The following is a 20357-nucleotide window of genomic DNA, read 5'->3' on the forward strand; positions in this document are numbered from 1 at the left end:
CAGTTTGTTTCTTGATGTGTTTTCATTACATTTTGTTTTTTAGAAAAGTAGGTAAGTGAGCATTCCTCACATCAGTTACTGAGAACATTTTGGAGATTAAATCTTAACCTTGGCGCATGCTTTCCGTTTATTTCTTACCATATTTATGTACAACTATTATAGAGATAAAGAAATGATATCTAGCAGTCTTACTAAATTTAAGGCTTTATTTTGAGAGGTACCAAGATCTTGCAAATCCATTGGTAATTAATGGTGGTAGGGTCTCTGCAGTTTTCAACATCAGGCCCTCATTTCAATCTCAATATTTCAAATAAATGTTTGGCAGGAAATAGCTTGGGGAAAATTCAAACCACTATCACTGACTTTAAGTTTGTGCCTTGTTAAACTAGATTTATATTCTGACATGGTTCAGAACTGTAATATATTATGTAAGTAAAACATCAAAAGATGGGTGTAATAGTGAGATTTCTGCAGTGTGGATAGAGAATAGGACTTTGTGCAGCGATAGGGGAGATACGGCGTTTATCCCCTCTTTCTGACCTGGTTACAGTGCAGTTCTTTCACAGTCACTATTCAAGGCCTGACAGAGAACTTCTCCCTTCAGGAGATACTGGATACAGGGATACTGGATATGTTTAACTGGCGTGTCCTCCAATGAGTCCACTGAAATGGCTCTCTCTGTGGCAGCCTGTTTAGTGCCAGAGCAGAACCCCTCCAGCAGACCCATAGGGCAGGGGACTTGGAAGCTTTTCTGTGTGGCTACTTTGTCCACACTTCCACTCACTCTATTCAAGGCAGATGTGTGGCTTAAATGGCACAAAGGGCAGTGCCAGGCACACTCCTCACAAAGTGAATATTTTCTTAAAGCAATAAACACAAGAAGATATTTAAGAATAAAAGTCAAACAATTTAAACTCTTTTCACATACAAGTGAGAGTAACAAGTAGCAAATGCGATCTCACTTTCTGTGAGAGGAGAGGCAGGGGAATGAGATACAAGCTAGTAAATCAAATGTTGTGGGACAGCTTGTGAATGATGAGAGTTGAAAGAAAAAGATCTGGAAATCTAGCACCTAAAATTTAACCTCATGTTTCTTGAGTAACAAGGCCTCTTACTGAACTACTGGATGTTTTAAAGGCTATAGGAAAAAATGTTTATTTTTGTGTGTGTAAATATAAAGTATTTTATTATATATCAGATATTTTGGAATGCAATTCTCTAGCCAGTCTTATTAAAATAAGTTAATGTTACATACTACATTGAGATAGTTTATCTAAATTTAATGGAAGGAAATGAAATCGCAAGTCCGGGGCATAAGAGAAATTGAAGGTGCATTCTTATATTCTATTGAAGTGAATACCCTCTGTTACCTTCAACAGCTGCCTGAATTACATACAGAAAATGTATTAAGCAAAGCACCTATATTATCTACGAATTGAAAAGCTAATTGTGCTCTTCAATGAAACAAAAAATGAAATGGTTCTTAGTTACCTGTTTTTTGGAAGATTATAGTATAGGTAAAAATAGTACTCTGTGCCTAACCTAAGAAAATAGAGCATTCAGACAGGACACTGCAAAGGATGTGGAGGACCGATTTGCTGTATTTTCCCTAATAGCTAGTAGGGAAGCACAGCTGTACTAATAACTCAAAGTAAATGAGACCTAAATATAGATTTTATAAAGAAATTCTAATAGTACTCAGTATACCAAGAAGAAGCTTCCCAAATCACTGTAAATAAATCACAGCTGTGCCTTTTTACTTAACTTTTTGTCATCCCATCATTAGTGTTTCAAATAATATCTTGTCTGTTCAAATTAAAATTTTTCCCCATTAAAAATTACCCAAATCAATTAAATGGCTTATCATTTATAGTAAAGTTAACACTCTTGAGTTTAAATGGTTGGCTTTGTATGTTAGTTGCTAGCAAATTAAGACTTAATTTAACACAACAAAAAAGTTGCAGGTAGCTAGTCTCTCAGATTGGGGTAGGTACTTCTGACCTTTATCACCATATTATCTGAGCACTTCATAGTTGTCAATTGATTTTTACTTTCACAACATCCTTGCAACATATTAACTCCTTTTTACAGGTGAAGAACTGAGACACAGGGTAGATTAAAAATGTGCTCAAGATGACATAGCAAGCATAGAGCTGTGCCCAGCAATTGTCCCAGTCCAGTGCCCTGTCCACTTTACAACCCTTCTCAGTCTCACAGTACATTTTATTTAAAACTGTGAAAGAGTATTTACATAGCATGCAAAGAACAATTCTTGTTCTATAGTGTCCAGTGTGATTTGTAATAAATGCAAGGGAAAGTATACGAAACAAAATCCAATTCACAATTTCTTGTAAATAACATGGGTCTGAATCTTGACATGGACGTTTCCTTCCCTGATACTTTTTTAACTAATAGATATTTTAATCTACCCAGTCTACACTTGAGTATTCATTATTACAGTAAAATATAAATATAAATGGAAGTTGGTCTTTATAGCAGGCAGAGTCCTTTTTTACGTTCTTTGAAAAATATCTTTTGTAACATTAGCAGATGCATTATTCTTATTAGACATTAAGTTTCTGTATAATACTATGATATGTGACATTGAATTCTTTACATTTAAGAATCCCCCTCTAAAAATCAGTTATTGGAACTACGTAAGTAGGAATCTCTGCTGGATGGTAGATGTTTGTAGGAGGGGGCTGCACTTAATACAATCAAAATAATGTGTAATACTTCAATGAATTTATACATTTGTGTCTGGCCAATAAATACACCACTTTCCAAGCCCTTGGTTCTATATCTGCAGTCCAGTGTCTTCCCTATGGATAGTCATTCCTCCTTCAGGGGTCTCTTTCCCATAACAAGGTGGGATGCTGAGTCCTTCTGTCATAGGTTCTCTTCCCTGCCATTTCCCTCCCTCCCCTAGCTTGGGAGAGTGGAAACAATTGAGTCCTCCTCCCCCTTCTCTAAAAGAGAGGAAGCATTAACCGGACACCAACAGGGCTTAAATAATTGTGCATACACGAGCTGCTTGCAGTTGTTGTGTGGTGTGTGTGTGGTGTTTTTGGGTTTTGTTTTTGTAACTTACAGAGCCTTCACAAAACCTAGGTATATCTGTTGGGTGGAGACCATTAGTAATTCTCAGGAAGGAAGATAGAATGCAGTAACTCCTGCTTCCACAGTACTCTTTTTGCTCCCAGTGATGTTCACTTTACCAATCTTTATTAATGAAACTGGAGTTAAGGACTGGGCTCCAAATCGGTGCATTTTTGAGTAAAATCAGAATCCAGCTGTATTACAATAAATAATATGTAATAGCTGCATCCTCTGAAATAAGGAGGGTATTCTGTTTATCTAGTTTAATCATGTATGCCAGCTGGAATGGCATTTAGGAATATAGGTTCAACAAGAAGGAAGGTGACCATTTTAAGCAAAATCAAAACAAAAGTAAGGCTGAATCTCCCAGCTGGTACATTTCAGAATAGTAAAAGATGCCTGTAACTCAAGAGTCCATTATCAAAAATATATGGTTCTCTCAACTAACTGGAAATGTTACTTCACTGTAAAATGCTAGGATCCTATTTGAATATATTTTTCAATTTTATTTTTCTGTTGCTGACATAGTTTACACAAGAAGCAATCCTACTTGTTTGTATTAAGTGGCAGTAACATGACATCTTTCTGGTATATACCCCAAAATATTTTTCTCCCTCACAGGCTAGAGCAATTGTTTAACATTTCAGAAGTGCTGTGCTAAGTTATTCTATATTTTAAAAAAATGCAAATTACAATTCACAAGTTTATTTTTGGAAATTCGGTTAACTTTAGCTGTTCATTTGATTTGCAAAAACAGTAAAATGTTGATGCTGTATTTCTGAAGAATAGACCCAAGAAATTCTTACATCAGGGAATTAGACATGTAGCTTTATTATAATATAATATTTTAACAATATTATCTAGAAGGGAACATATGATTGAGGCATGAGGGATTTTTTACCCACTTATATCCCTCAAAATCAACAGAAGAATAGTCTGCAAAGTGCATCTGTATCACAATTTCATATTTGAGGATAAATCTTGCTCTTCATGGCTGCAAGCTTGTAAAGCAGACATAATGGTGCGTTGTTGACTATATAGTACAGGCATTTCAGGGCAGAATCACTTGTGCTTGGCTGATCCTATCTTGTAGGGACTTCCTGCTGCTTGTTGCATGATCAGTGTAACTGCTGCCAGCTAGCTCTTGATTCTGGCAGTTTGCATGTTTGCCAGTTTTGTAGGTGAGCCAGACCTGTTTTCCAGCTTGCTCGCCACCTTCCAGGTACTAGCAGTATTTTGAGCAGGGTTTTACCTGCTGCTTTACAGATGTGGCAATAAATTGAATAAACTTTTAAAAACTAAGTTAAAATGCTGTCAGAGGCCAGGCCTAATCATTGTTGTTTACAAACTGTAATTTTGGGTATTTTTCTCGTGCCATGTTAGCGGAAGAAAAATGCAGCATTTAATTGTGCCTGAAATATCAGATTTGAGAAACATTTTTAAATTGGACAATTAGAACTATATTTTCAAAAATTGCTGTTGAATTTGCACCCACAGTTATATGCATATTATGCGTGAATAGCTGGATTTTTTTTCCCCTCTGACATGCATCCTTTAATATGTTTTGGTCCCACTACACAAGCAAAAACCGAACTATATTGTAACCAAGTGCTCTGGCATAGATGTAATAATTGTGGGGTAGAGGTCTAACACAGTTCATGTGAATGACTATGCATCTTTCTCTCCTTTTTAATGAAAACAGAGGTTTAAGTAATCTTATGCAAGATTTGAGTTACTTTGCCTCTACCCCTTCAACATCTCAGGTCATCCACAGTGCCCCCTTTGCATTATGTATATTTGTTTATATAGATCTAACTTTTTAAAAGTACAGCTGGACTTAGATCTGAAGACTTCTTATTGCTAGTTACTATGAATAAAGGCCCTTTTAAGTGTGACCTTTATGTTGGTATGTGTTTTGGGAACACAAAAATAATTTTACAATGAACAGTTATGTTATCATAATGATTCATTATTTTAAAAAATCCAGCAAATATCTTAAGAAAATGTCCTAACACATACTCTGTGGCCAGCTTTATTTTGGGTGGGATTCTCAAAGAACTAAGTTGCATTCCACTTTGTAGTTCTGATGTCCATTACAAAGAAGGCAATTGTCTCCATTGTTCTCAGTGGCATTCTTCACTGAGTTTTCTGCCAGTTAGGCAAGTTCTTCCACATTATCGGGGAGATAGGAAGTGACTAAATTTAAAATAAGTCAACTTAACTTGGCAGAAATAAGCAAAAGAAATACAACTATGGGGAGGAATGTAAACTTTGTTTTGTAAAGACGCATAGCTGTACTTTGAGTTAGAATTAATTTGTGGAAAAAGTGAAATATATTACAGGTTATCTGTATGCTTATATCTCATGCCCATCTGTTTGTTACTAATTAAACTTGTTCAACTACATCAGCTGGATACGGTTAATATAATCTGCATAATACCATAGTCATTAAGAGAACAAACTTCATTGCATGGAAACATCCGTTAACATGTCTGGATCATAACCTTCATTAAATTGGGTAAATTCATTTTTGTCTCTCCCTTTTGTAAAATAAACTTTAAAAGTATGGTAAAAACTGCCCTTTTCAGGCAACAAACACTGTACTGAGGACCTTTATTATGTGGGTATCCTTATTGCACATTACACTGAAAAACATTGTGATGGGGGAGGTGGTCAAGGAAGAACCTTTACTGGGCTCATTGAAAGTGCTGATGGGACAGGAAGCACAAAGGCTGCAGGTGCTGTGTGGAAAGAGTTTCTATGAGGACTGGAAGGGCCAACCCCTCTATTGCTCATTTGACTTTTGTGAAGCCAGGATTTTACCCCATTGTGGTTAATAGTTCACTCTTCTATCTGTTCCCCCCAATCACTATAGGCACTATGGTCTTGTTGGCTACCAACCCTGACAAGATTTAAGGTGTGGAGTCTAAGATAATGCTGCCTTAATTGAGGCAGTTCTCAGATATTTGCTGCCCCCTTAATGATTACATACAGCAATCACATTGATTTTTGGTATTATTTTTACAAATACACCTAAAAGATCCCCTTTAGGGCCCCTGGTGTTGTAATAGACAGTCTCAGCCCCTTAAAGGCTCAAAATCTTGATTAATGCTCAGATGCAAAAGGGACAGGGTTGAGGGAGGATGAGGCAACAAGATTTCAGGCATGTTTTCATGTAGACTACTTGTACATGCAAGGAAGCCAGCTACTGAGCAGGATGAATTGATTTAAATCGAGTTTCCTACTAATGCTTCTTCACATATTTCTTAAAGAATTGTGCAAATCTGATCATGAAAACATGTTCATTTAAAAACTGAGTACAGCATTTTACAATATCTAAGGGTTTACTTTCTATATTTTTTTTTTTTTTTAGGTAACTTGATTTGATTAATTTGGGAAGTAGTACATACTACTTATTATCTGTGTCAAGCTGCTGATGCAGCAGCAGTACGTTAGAAATGGTAAAAGAACTAAATCACACAATAGCACTTATATTTTATTAAATTAAGTCTTAAATGTTACATAAATGTTTCATATTTGCAATTGCAGCTAACTACTGAATTGCTGGCTGATGATTGTCCTTAAACTTTTTTATTTTCAAATTCTATTAACTCCAACAGAAAAGTCCTCACAACATTAAATGTACAGTCTCCTTATAACTTCTACAACTAGCTCTCTTATGATATTTTGTTCTTACATGTAGGCCCTGTGTCATCTGCTTGCACTTGGCATGTTTTCCTTTTTCATCCGGGGAACAAATTTATTCAGAATATTCCCAGATAGGATCTACAGTAAAACTCCAATAGTCCGGCATCAAAATGGCAAGAGCCTAGTGTGTGAGCTTCGGCAAAAAATGAGTCAGAAGGTAACAACGGCAGCAGCTGAACTGAGCAAAAAGGGTAAAAAAGGCTTAAAAAAACCTAAAACATTACAGTATACGGTATACAGTATGTACAATAAAAAGGGTTAAGAACACTATATACAGTATATAAAGTATACTGTGTGTGTGTGTGTGTGTGTGTGTGTGTGTGTGTATATATATATATATATATATAAAATCAGAAGTCTACTGTATCTTATGTCCAGAACCCATGCACGTTTTTTCTGTGGCAAAAGTGTGAAGGAATATAGGAAGCTGTGTGCATGCTGAATAACGTCTTCCCTTTTTTTCTTTCCAGTCCACTCCACTGTTCCTCTGTGTGCTACCTCCATCCTTTCCTATATATTGTCTTTGTCTTTAAGACAATATCTTAACTAACTCCTCTGTCATTCTTGGCCCAGGTCCACCACTTGGCCCAGGTCCACCACTATGTAAGTACAGGATAAAACAATCCTATAGAGCCCGTGTCTTTCTTTGCACGTTACTTTAGTTTGCTGAGAAATTGAAAGCACAGAACTTTCAAGAAGGAAGAGCTGGCAATTAGGCTGGACAGACTAGAAGTGTAGTATGTTTGTGATGAGACTTATTTATAACTTATTTTTAAATGAGTAATTTGGTATTTTACTAATTTTTAAAATAAATCCAATTTATATAAAAAATCTGTTTGATTTAAAAAAAATCATTGATTTTATCTGCCCTGCTACTGAATTATTTTCAACGTACAGTTCAATAGATGTCTATGAAGAAATGAGACTTAGGTCTGTCTGTGATCTTGCTGGTTCTTATGCCCAAATGAAATCTAGTGAACTTAGTCATAGTCTATATAGTTGTAAATTTCTACCCTAGACAACCAATTTGCAAGATAAGAGCTTAACATATAATGCGATAGTCCATATACAAAACACCATAAATTGTGTATTCCTCTTTAAAGGTAAAATGTTAGAAATAGATGAGAAAATTGCTGTGTTATGCCTGGCAAGATAGAGTGCATCTGTCCTGTGAATCCAAGCTATGGAACACTTGTTTATAACAGTACAGATTGGTATGTAACAGGTGGCATTTAAACGAAGAATGTGTATCTGGGAAGCTTTAGCAAAATAGTTTTGTAAAACTTTGTTTAACCTAATGTTGAAATTATGATGGAGACTTGCTGATTGTTAATTAAATATACCATTCATTTCTCATGTGCACTTCTCACCGATTCAAATCTGCTTGTTTTTTTATTAACAAAAGTGTAAATGCACTTTCTAGGAATACTCAAGGACCTGTTCCAGTAAATCTTAACATACTTAACTTTTTCTTTTAGGTAGGTATTTGGTCTCTGATCACTCAATTTTTTTCCCATTAGCATGCTTTAGCTGGGAGTATTGACATTTTGCTACAAGTTTAAGTGGTAATTAACCAAATTATACTTGTTTTATTTTTCTAGCCTAATGCTTTTTCTTACAAAAATGTTAGGTGAATTGAATGCTCATATTAAGCAGTTTTTTGAAAGTGGAACTTTTATAGTTCTATCTGTCACACTCACCAAATCAGTGTTAGTCCCTAATCCTGCCAAGATTTATGCACATGTACCATTATGCCCTGTGAGTAGGCCTATGTTTATTCCATCTACGCTACTTGTATTATTTTCAGCACTTGGTCAGGGGAACCTCTTACTGGCGATCATTATCTACAATGGGGCAAGATACTACAGTGGACTGGGCTCAGCAATCAGGTGACTTGGTGCAAGTAGGGATGTAAGTGACTAGTTGACTACCTGATAAGCATATGCTTATCGGGTAGTCAAGTAATGACTAAACTAGTCACTTCCCTCCCTTCCTGCCACTATCAAAGAGAGGCAGCAAAGGTGGGGGGGAGCAGGAGCCAGTGTAGGGTGGGGAGCCAGCTTAAAAGCTGGTTTTCCCCAGCACCCTCTGGGGAGGCAGAAGAGAAGCGGGGGGACCAGATGTGGTTGCTGATTCCCAGCTCATGCCTGGTCCCAGATGCTGCGCCTCTGCTTTTTAAATGTATTCAGACTGCCAACTGTCCTGGCTCGGTCCCCCTACAGCATCTCTTAATGAATTCAAAACCATGCTGCAGCCCTACAGTTTCCCCCTTATCAAAATATCGACTACTTGATTAGTCGATTATATGCAATCTAACATCCATAGGTGGAAGATTCTTCTAGTATCTTATTTTTGTATTAGACCAAAAGATCTCAAGTATTTGGGCCTTCAGAGCACAATGCAAGACCCATCACTTTTCAATAACATTTAGCCTTATGGATGCTTCAGTGACCAGTGGAGAGGAGTCCTATGCTCTGTAGTTGCCAACACCATATAAGAAAGCTGCCACAGTCACTTATACAGAATTCTTAGGCTTTCTTTGCTGAATCTGCCTTCTGACAATACAATGCAAAACTTCTTGCTGCAGCATGTTTTCTCAAACAGCTTTACAAATATTAAAACGAGGGACAGGAGAATAGGATTGATTTTAAGGGCAAAGGAAATAAAGTTTGACTGACTGCTTTACACACACACACACCCCTCTCTCTCTCTCTCTCTCTCTCTCTCTCTCTCGGAATCATATTGGGGGAGAGGCAGAAGCAGCAGTGATGATGAATAAGTTATCCATTAGTAGCTACACATAAACCTTTGTAGATGGCTGCAAGTTGTACTTTCATATGATTTTTGCTTTTTTGAGTCTGCATAACATCTCTGCTGGTCAGTCCTCTGGACTTTCCTAGCTCTACCTAAACTCTGCCTGCATGTGGTCCTTTTCTTTTGCAATTTACCCAGCCACGCACAAGTCTCAGACAAGCTTATGTGCACCTCCTAGATTATCCCACAGAGTTCCATAATCTTTTTCACACTCCTCCATTACACACAGTGGCTGTGTCTACACTGGGCCACTTATTCCGGAAAAGCAGCCGCTTTTCTGGAATAAGCTGCGAGCTGTCTACAGTGGCCCCTTGAATTTCCGGAAAAGCAGTTACGATTTACTGTAAGAAATCAGCTGCTTTTCTGGAAAAACTATGCTGTTCCCGCTTGGGCAAAAGTCCTTTTTCCGGAAAACTGTTCCGGAAAAGGGCCAGTGTAGACAGCACAGTAGTCTTTTCCGGAAAAAAGCCCCGATCGCGAAAATGACGATCGGGGCTTTTTTCCGGAAAAGCGCATCTACATTGGCCACAGACGCTTTTCCGGAAAAAGGACTTTTCCGGAAAAGCAGCCTGCCAGTGTAGACGCTCTTTTTCTGGAAATACTTATAACGGAAAACTGTTCTGTTTTAAGCATTTCTGGAAATTCATGCCACTGTAAACACAGACAGTATGTTTAAAAAAAAAAAAAAGCCGAGCAGCTACTAAAAAATTGTCACTTTCATACATCACTGTTCTAAAATCCTTATACTATCCCTTCTCTCCTTCTGGGTATCAGTGTGCTTTGAATAGGTTATACCTCCATTGGAGTTGCTATAGATATTAAGACAACTTCCTATACCAAAAGATGGTGAAGAAGAGAGTTTGCTATAAAGAGGATGATCACTTTGCAGACCTGCTGGTGGTAAAAATCTGTGTCTCAGTAATATACGGAGTTAATGAGATAAAATGAAAATTAAAAAGTCAACATAATATAATCCTCCACTACTAGCTAGCTCATATAAGCTTATGAATGTCACACACTGTTGTCTCCCTCACTGTTAAATTGATTTAATTAGCTCAAGTGGTAAAGTCTTGTGCTGTCAGTGCTGAAGCACAAGAGTTCAAACCCTCTTGTTAAGGCAATCAGGAACAGTTACAATAACATTTGTAGCTCTAGCTTGCTGCTTCATGTGAGTTGAACTATACTGTCAGTTCCCACTTACTAGTTTTTTTGAGGGGTGTTTCGTTTTGGCATGATAGAAAAGCTAGAACTGCCCTTCTTTGGGCGTGTACGTCTATAAACCACACTATTCTTTCAAGAAATTTAAAGAATTGGCTCCAATCCTGTAAACACAAAGCTACACTAATGCTTAAGGGTTTGCAGGATCAGGACTTCTGTGCCTCCAAATAACTATAGAAGCAACTTTCACCACTTACATCAGCATTTCAATGAATTAAACACTCAGACACTCCTCAGAGCCTTCTGCTGAGTAAATAACGTACAGAACTGAGAGATGAGTGGTGGGGTCCTGGCTCCCAGTCCTGTGCTCTGACCACTAGACTCCCTCTGCCTCCAGCAAGGGTAGTCCAGCAAAGCCACTTGGCCAACCCGTAGTGCACGGCTTGAGTCCACCCGGCTTCCGTCCCACACAATGCAGCCGGGCCGCAGACTCCCCACTTCCCCGCCCATCACTGGCGCAGCCGGGAGCTGGTTTCCGTGTCAGCCGTCGAGGCTCAAGCGTACGCAGAAGCTACTCAGCGAGCCAGCCGGGGAGGAGGCCGCCATGGAGGAAGAGGACTTGGCTCGCCTCCGCTGACACACCCTATCCCTAGTGCTGTCTCCGCTCGGCCGACCGCCCCCGCCCCGGTTCTCTACAGGTGGCAGCGTCCGACGGCCACTGGACCGTACTGGAGTTCCGGGGACGTGAGTGCGCGTGCGCAAAGCGTTGGCGCATGCTCAGTAGCAGCAAGGTAGCTGAGCCTGACATTCCGCTGCTTCTCCCCAGCTCAGCTGGAGGAGCCATGGACAAAGCCGACAAGGTACGGGCAGGACGGGGGCGGCGAGCTCGCGCACTGTAAACAACGAACGAGGGGAGGGTGGCGTGGGCCGAGGGGTGCCAGGGTCGGGGAGCTCGCGGGCGGCTGGGGGGTAACAGGGATTTGCGGCCGCCGGGAGACCGAGCTGTAAGCCGGGGGGAGGGGGGGTTGGGTCTGCTCAGCTGGGAGGGGGGGCCCTGGGTGCAGCTCTCAGGCCTGCACTCCAGGCCGCTGGGCAGGGAGGCGAGGGGCTCCTGGGCGTTCGGCAGATGAGCGGTGCCAGCGTGTTTGTGTGTATGGGCCTGGAGGGGCGGGTTGCTGTAAAAGCTGTTTTCGCTCCACACGTCAACAATCTCAGCCCGGAGTTCAGTCTTGAGAAGTTCCCCAGAAAACCGGAGCGGGCCAGGGCGGGGCAGGGAATGGCTTTTATTGGCCCAGCGGCTGTTGACGGAAAAGAAAACTTGATCTTTTCTTGTCTGTCTGGGGGGGTGCGTTTCACTCGTTAACAAGGATGACAACACAGGCCTTAACCCCTCCCCCCCACAAAACCTTTCCTTCTCTTGGGCCGGGAAGTTGGAGAGAGTCTCATGAAGAGTGTGTGGTTGAGGGCAGGGGATTGTGTTAAGATAGCAACTATAATACCCTAGGTGAGATCCTGTTGCTTTTTACCCACCTCTTTTAAGTTTATGCAAGTTGATTCTGTTTGTCATATTTATAATGTTGTGTCAAGATGCTGTGATACTCCCCTCAGCTCTTTTTCCCTGTCATGTTTCAAATTGCTGGGACAATTGGAATAACTAAGATTTCATTTGAAGTATGTAAAATCATCAGGAGAGGCATTTTAAAACATCTCCAAAACTAACAGATGTGTCATTTACCTAGTGTGTAAAACCTGCAGAGTTGTTTAAATTCTTGTTTGTTTCTGGGATAGATTTAAGTCTCTGTTTGGGGCACAATCTAGCTTTTTCTATCCCTGGTTTGGAGCATATTATTAAAGATAACACCTGAAACAAGTCCTCTTCTCCTCCCTTTTAATTTTTTTCTAATTCATTAACAGGAGGGTCGTAGACTGATCAATTTACCTTATTTTAGGCTCTTGTGACAGGAATGAAAGACCTTTTTAAAATTCACTCAATCACAATTTTGTAGTATTTTATTGATGTGAACACAGCAAAATCCGTCATCTATACTAACTAGAATAAAATTAACTTCTCATCTCATGGGAATTGTTAATGTGATTTATAGAAAAGCAGATGGGTTGCATCATGTTATATGTATCATATTTGAGAGGTAAAAAGGTATTGTCAGTGTCAATATTAAAATTAATCTCTTCAGATAAAAATCTGTCTGGAAGAAAAAGGACAGCCAATCACATATCTTGTATTAATTTGCATTGTCTGCACTAACAAAATAACTACAAAATAGAAAGTGTCATCTACGGATTCCTCTGAGCTCCCCACTAGCTATGTTTGTATGGCTCCATCACTATAATATATGAGCTCCACTCTACTGTGGTGAAATAATTTGAATTAATACTATAGAGATAAACATGTTACATAAACTTATTCTAAGCCCCTTATTCTACTCTGGGATTTGTTTTGATTTCTGTAATGTGTTGGAATTGTTTGGTCAGCACCAGAAATTAAGTGTGTTCAAGTGCAGTTAAATAGTAAGTGTGGATAATGTCTATTGTCAACCATGGATTATTTTCCCATTGTAGACAAGGTCACACTTAAGTTTTTTGCATGTTTTCTGCTTAAGAAAGTGGTGGTATAGAACGACGAGAAGAGAAACAATTTGGGTTTTTATAAAATGCTATTGTTTTCAAAGTAAAAGATTAGGAAGTGTTTGTTTAATTAGAATTATGCATAAGACTCTGTTAGCGTAGTTAGGAAATCAAGTGGAGTTGCAAAATGTCAGTCATGAAAATGCTCTCATTCATTTGTTGCTTAAAACATCCTGTCGGTTGACTGCTTGAACAAAGTGCAAAGAGAGAGGTGCCAACAAATATGATGTGTTTTTATCATAGTTCTGAGTGCTTATTGCCCTGATAATTTGGATGACATTGTTTTGTATTGTCCAGTTTGCCCAGTTTTATTTCTCTCTGAGAAGATGAACATTGGAAAACATGTCTATTGTGGATAAAGAAAAGTCAGCCTAGATTCTAAGTTACACACCATTTCTTTTCTTAAACTTGAAGTGATCCCAGAAGGCTGTCCTTGTCAGAAGACTGTTTTGTTAGGATTCTTATTTTCATGTGATTGAACTATAACCAGAACATGGTCTTCAGTATATTAAGAGAGAGTCAGGATTGGTTTGCAACAATATATATATATATATAAATATAATGTCCCTAAGTCTTCTAGTGGCTATTAGACAGATTTATTCTTGACCAATGGGAAAAAAGACTCACTTATGTAGTGCTTTGCCCTAATACCTCATAGCACTTTTATAAATATTAAACTTCATGCAAGGGGTGGGTAGACATGAGGCATATGAAAGTTAAGTGACGTCACCAAGGTCATATTCTAAGCCAGTAACAGAGCTTGGAAAAGTAACTAGAAGTCCTGATTTCTGATTCCTTCCTCTAACTGTTGGGTTACGTTACCTTTCCCAATGTAAAAGCCCCTTTGATTCAGATTTTATTTTTTTTTAAATTTCTCAGGAATGTATCAGTGTTGGTTACAGAAATTAAGAATTAAGTGAAAATCAATGCATTTTCTGAATCACACCAGAGTTAATGTTGAGAGAGAGAGAGAGAGAATCCTAGAACATTAGAACTGAAAGCGACCTTGAGAGGTCATTGAGTTCAGTCCCCTGCCCTCACGGCAGGACCAAGCACTGTCTAGACCAGCCCTGATAGATGTCTATCTAACCTGCTCTTAAATATCTCCAGAGATGGAGATTCCACAACCTCTCTAGGCAATTTATGCAAGTATTTAACCACCCTGACGGTTGGGAAGTTTTTCCTAATGTCCAACCTAAACCTCCCTTGCAGCAGTTTAATCCTATTGCTTCTTGTCCTATCCTCAGAGCCCAAGGAGAACAATTTTTCTCCCTCCTCCTTGTAACACCCTTCCAGATCCTTGAAAACCGCTATCATGTCCTCTCTGTCTTTTCCTTTCCAAACTAAACAAGCCCAGTTTTTTCAGCCTTTCCTCATAGCTCATGTTCTCTAAACTTTAATCATTTTTGTTGCTTTTCCCTGGACCTTCTCCAATTTCTCCACATTTCAAGGAAGGTGTGCCCAGAATTGCTCACAATACTCCGATTGATGCCTGATCAGTGCAGAGTAGAGTGGAAGAATGAATTCTCGTGTCTTGCTCACAATACACCTGTTAATGCATCCCAGAATCATGTTTCCTTTTTTTGCAACAGCGTCACACCATTGGCTCATATTTAGTTTGTGGTCCACTGTGACCCCTAGATTCCTTTCTGCAGTTCTCCTTCCTAAACAGTTGCTTCCCATTCTGTATGTGTGAAACTGATTGTTCTTTCCTAAGTGGAGTACTTTGCATTTGCTCTACTTAATCTTCATCCTATTTACCTCAGACCATTTATCCAGTTTGTCCAGATTATTTTGAATTTTGACTCTATTGTCTAAAGCAGTTGCAACCCCTCCCAGCTTGGTGTCATCTGCAAACTTAATAAGCGTACTCTATACCAATATCTAATTCATTGATGAAGATATTGAACAGAATTAGACCCAAAACAGACACCTGCAGAACCCCACTTATTACGCTCTTCCAGCATGATTATGCATCCACCTTACAGTAGCCAGACAATTATACATACACTTAATAGTGGCCCCATGTAAGTCGTATTTGTCTAAATGGGATGACAGGAAAAAAAGCAACAGAAAAAAATAAGAGAATTAAAATATAAAGCATTTGAATATTGTGATTTATTTAGTAAACTGTAGATTAATAAATCTCAGCGGGATTGCCATGTAAGTCCGTAACTTTAAAAACAGCACCTAGTCCTGTGGTACCTTACAGAAAATGACTAACATTATTTGTTAAAGGTGCCACACAGTATTCTTTCTATGGTTTTCCGTTTGTGAGCGGAGTGAGTTTTGTCTTGTGTGCTAACAATGGGGTTGTGTGCATTTTCAAATGTGTGGCACCCACCCATTAGAGAATTCCCCTGCCAAAGGAGCAGCTCTGTGCTTCCCCTTTCTTGCAGCTCTGGGCAAGGGCGCTTGAAGCTGAGAGCATTGGTGGCGTGGATGTACCTTTGGTGCTTTGACGATGGGGAGAGAGCCCATAGTTTGACCTGAGATTAGGCACTCGTATCAGACAACCATTTCCCCCTTGCACTGGCAGTCTCATGCCACTTTGCCCACATTAAATGAACAAGGCATTCCAAACCTTCTGTGATACTTTTTGAGGCACGATGTTTGTATATTATAGACAGGGAAACTGAGGCACGGAGTAGTTAGTAAATTGCCAGAAGTCATGCAGGAAGTATTCAGCAGATCTGGGCACAGATAAAAGCAAACTGAAATAGTCCTACCTTCTCTCCTCCAGTTCACTATACACAGTACCTCCTATACTTCAAGCCTGCAATGAAAGATAGGGTACAGCTCTTAGCTCCAGACTTGCTTATGGAATGTATTCTTGAGCAGTGATCCATTCATCCATCATATACAGCAAGAAATCTTACCATCCAGGATCTGTTCTGAACTCTGATCATTTTTTGGGGGGGAAGGTACCTTTCCTTTGTCTGTATTAATAATAGGAATGAAGAATACCTTCAACCCCAACCCCCAGCAGCAGCTGCCCTCCCACTCGCGGCCCCAAGCCCCAGCGGCAGCAGCCCTCCCGCTCGCGGCCCCGAGCCCTGACAGCAACAACCTGTCCTCCCGCAGCTCCAACCCCTAGCAGGAGCAACCCTCCCACGGCCCCAAACCCCAGCGGCAGCCTCCTGCCCCGCGGTTCCTTTGGTGGCAGCCGCCCACACTGCGGTTCTTCCAGCCATAGCTGGCTGGAGCAGCCGACTATCTGCCACCCAAGCAGCTGCCTGTCTCCCACCACACTGCTGCATGGCTCTGTTTAAGAGGTGGGCAGGCTAGCAGCTTAGAGGGAGCTATGGTGCCACAGGACTGTTCATTTTAGATTAATAGAATGTACACAAATGCACACACACATGTGCACCTGTTTTCTACATTGCCTTACTTTAGCAGACAGTTTCTGACATGCTGTGTCATAGCCTAACATTATTAACATCAACATAGCTACTTAATGCAATGTATTGATTTTTTTTAAACATAATCAGTACTTTCATGTACTTGAGTGGCCCAAAATCAATAAACAAAACAAATCATAGCTTTTGTAAAATCTGGGAATTGTTCAGTAAATATTAAAAACAAAGAGCCTTACCAACCTCTGAATCTGAGGCTAAGGCTATACTTAAAGTGCTTCTGCAGCAGTGCTTTCAAGTGAAAGTGTGTCCACAGCACAAGCAAACCACCTAAAAGACGGGAGTAGCTACCAGTCTTGAAGTCCGTTTATTCTTATACTGTATAGTGCTGTAACATGTTTTTTCACACCTCTCAGTGAGAAAGTGGCAGTATAGTAAAGTGGCAGTTTAGAAATGGCCTAACTACCTTGTAATTACATTTTCTTTTTCTCTATTGTTGCTCTTTAAAAGACCCATACAACCGAGGAGTAATTGACTGAACTACACTTAGTGTAAAATAATCACACTTAAGAAGTCATATTTTCTAATGTTTTGTTTTGTTCTTGCATGGTTTCTGGTAGAAATGTTGAATTTTAAATTTACTGTCCCTTTAGAATAATCCTACTGCAAGATACTATGACTTTTATTTTCAAGAGACAAGCTGGAGGAGGTAATATTCGTTTATTGGACCAAATTCTGTTGGAGAGAGAGAAGCTTTCAAGCTCCACAGACCTCTTTTTCAGATCTGGAGAAGTAATCAGAATGTCTGAGAAGTTAGTCCAATAAGACGTTACCTTACGTAACGTGTGTATCAAAGTAATATATACAGATCAGCCTTAATGTTGTCTAGTCATTATTGTGCATGTAATTGGCCTTCATCATAAATGAGGTTGGGATTATCATGTCAACTAAAGAAAATCTTTCCAACCAAAGCATACCAATTGCAAAATTGTGACAGGATAGATTTTCACCACTTCTAAAATACCCAGTGAATGAGTCGCAAACTAAATTTCAGCTTTGTGTAAAGTCTGTGCTGTTTCCATTGGTACTCGTAAAACAAGCAGTCTTAAAATACATATTTGAATATGAAAAAGCAATGAGGAGTCCTGTGGCACCTTATAGACTAACAGATTTATTGGAACATAAGCTTTCATGGACAAAGACCCACTTCATTAGATGCATGTAGGGGAAATTCCAGAGGCAGGTATAAATATACGCGCATAAGAAAAGAGTACCAATCAAGAGTAAGGCTGGAGATAATGAGGTCAATTCAGTCAGGGAGGATGAGGCCCACTTCTAGCAGCTGATGTGGAGGTGTGAACACCAAGAGGGGAAAAACTGCTTTTGTAGTTGACTAGCCATTCACAGTTTTAGTTTAATCCTAAAATGATGGTGTCAAATTTGCAGATGAATTGTAGCTCAGCAGTTTCTCTTTGAAGTCTGTTCTTGGAGTTTTTTTGTTGCAGGATGGCTACCTTTAAATCTGCTACTGTGTGTCTAGGGAGATTGAAGTATTCTTCTGCATCTGACGAAGTGGGTCTCCTGCATCTGATAAAGTGGATCTTTGCCCACGAAAGCTTATGATCCAATAAATCTGTTAGTCTATAAGGTGCCTCAGGACTCCTCGTCGCTTTTGCAGATTCAGACTAACACGGCTACCCCTCTGATACTTGATACTTGAATATAAATTTCAAATGTATGTTCGTTATGCAGCCATAGCAAGGAAATTGGACTCTAGCAGTCCCTGGTCCCCTGCTGTGACTCTGTATTTTAAATGTAGTAAAGACCAGATGGCTCTTACTACATTTAAAAAGCAAAAGTGCAGCAGTCTGGGACCCAGCATGCGCTGGGATTGCCGCATCCTGGCTCGTGTCAGGTCCTGCTCTGTGGCTCTGCTTTTTAAATGTAGTCAGAGGAGCAGTGGTCTGAGACCCAGCATGAGCTGGAACTCAGCAGTTCTGGCTCGTGCCAGGTCCCGGACCGCTGCATCTCTGCCTTCCCCCACACCATTGAGAGGATCCTGGGAGGAGTCGGCTCCCCCCAGCACCGACCCCTGCCCCCCTTTTGCAGGGGGCGGGAGTGAGTAGTTGGGTAGTGACTCGACAGCCCGCTGAGCTTAGGCTCATTGAGTAGTTGACTACATGACTAGACGCTTACATTCCTAGACTGCATTGGAAATACATTTTAACTGTAGCAGAGTATAATTATATTTCACACAATATTACGAAGTCTGTTCCTGGTGTTATCAGATTAAGCTGTGTATTTACCGTTCCTTAAACACATGCCATTTAGAAGTCAAATAATTATGGTAACATTTTCTGTATTTGTGAAGTTGGTCTTAAAATAGATGAAGCATGTGAGTTGTCGGCATACTTAAATTATTGTGGAAAATTTGAAACATAAGTTTCAAGAATAAAATAGAAAAAACAATTTATAGAATCTTTGTTGCCTATGTTTTGCAACTAGACTTCTTGTTTCCAGGTTTTTAAATAGTAAAAAAAATCAACTTTATTCTATTTCTGTGAAATGTAGCATATGCATCTGTTTTCTCACATTGTAGATGGTGGAAAAAATATCTGAGTGTTAGCATTGCTCTCCTGGATAGAAGACATGTCCTATTTTAATGGGTAATATTGAATGACATTAAGTTACAATGAACAAAAACTTTTCTAAGATTAAACATACAGTGCTGTAACTATAGAACAAAGTTTTATCAGTCTGGTCCTGTTAGTGTCATCTTCTGTCTTTGCAGCTGTTGATGACTACAGTAGCTCTCCTATAGAAGACAAAGGGACTCTTCATTATATATGCCATCTTGGTAGAGTTGTAATTGTTGAACTGAAATATATAATGAGCTACTGCATAATGTTTTGTAAGTTGAACTGAACATCTATATGAAGAGCAAAACTCTCTTCCCTATAAAATTAAGAAATGTTTTCCAATATTGTAGCCTCAAAGGTTTAAAAATCATGAGCAAGTTTCCCCAAAAATCATGAGATTTTTGTTAGAGGAGATTGTATATTTGGTCTTCATTTTGACACAAAAATTAGAGGAATAGTTAATAACGAGGACAAGATAATCAAAGCAATCTGGGTCATTTGGAAAAAGGGGCCAAAGCATACCATATGTATTTTAATATTGCTAAATGTAAATGTATACATCTAGGGACAAAGAATGTAGGTCATACTTACAGGGTGGAGGACTCTATTCTGGGAAGCAGTAGCTCTGGAAAAGATACAGGGGGTTGTGGAAGATAATCAGCTGAACGTGAACACACAGGGTGGTGCAATCCTGAGGTGCCTAAACAGTGGAATCTTGAGTAGGAGTAGAGAGGCTATTTAATCTTTGTATTTGGCACTGTCTGACTGCCATTGAAATACTGTGTCCTGTTCTGGTGGCCCTATTCAAGAAGGATATTGATATAATGAGGACATGGAGTGGGGTCAAAGTAAGGATGTTAAGAGGTGGGTATTTGGCTAATCATATAACAATACAGTTTGTATTGACTACACAATTAGTCAATAAGGTGCTCAGCCCCGG

General features: G+C 39.5%; 1 protein-coding gene across 3 annotated transcripts in view; it reads left to right on the plus strand.

Annotated features, from left to right (window-relative positions):
- The first annotated feature begins 11293 nt into the window (after positions 1-11293).
- Positions 11294-20357, plus strand: part of SECISBP2L (SECIS binding protein 2 like) — a 58889-nt gene continuing 49825 nt past the window's right edge. For 2 of the 3 annotated variants that reach the window (XM_075897206.1, XM_075897204.1), the window contains exon 1: positions 11294-11639. Coding sequence is in view for 1 of the 3 variants with exons in the window: in XM_075897204.1 (XP_075753319.1) it covers positions 11553-11639 (87 nt within the window). In the remaining 2 variants the exon portion in view is untranslated. Of the gene's footprint in view, positions 11640-11873; positions 12284-20357 lie in introns of those variants that run through there. The other variant, XM_075897207.1, reaches the window with a different exon arrangement.

This window comes from Pelodiscus sinensis, chromosome 14, assembly GCF_049634645.1.
Source record: "Pelodiscus sinensis isolate JC-2024 chromosome 14, ASM4963464v1, whole genome shotgun sequence".
Taxonomy (NCBI): Eukaryota; Metazoa; Chordata; order Testudines; family Trionychidae; genus Pelodiscus; species Pelodiscus sinensis.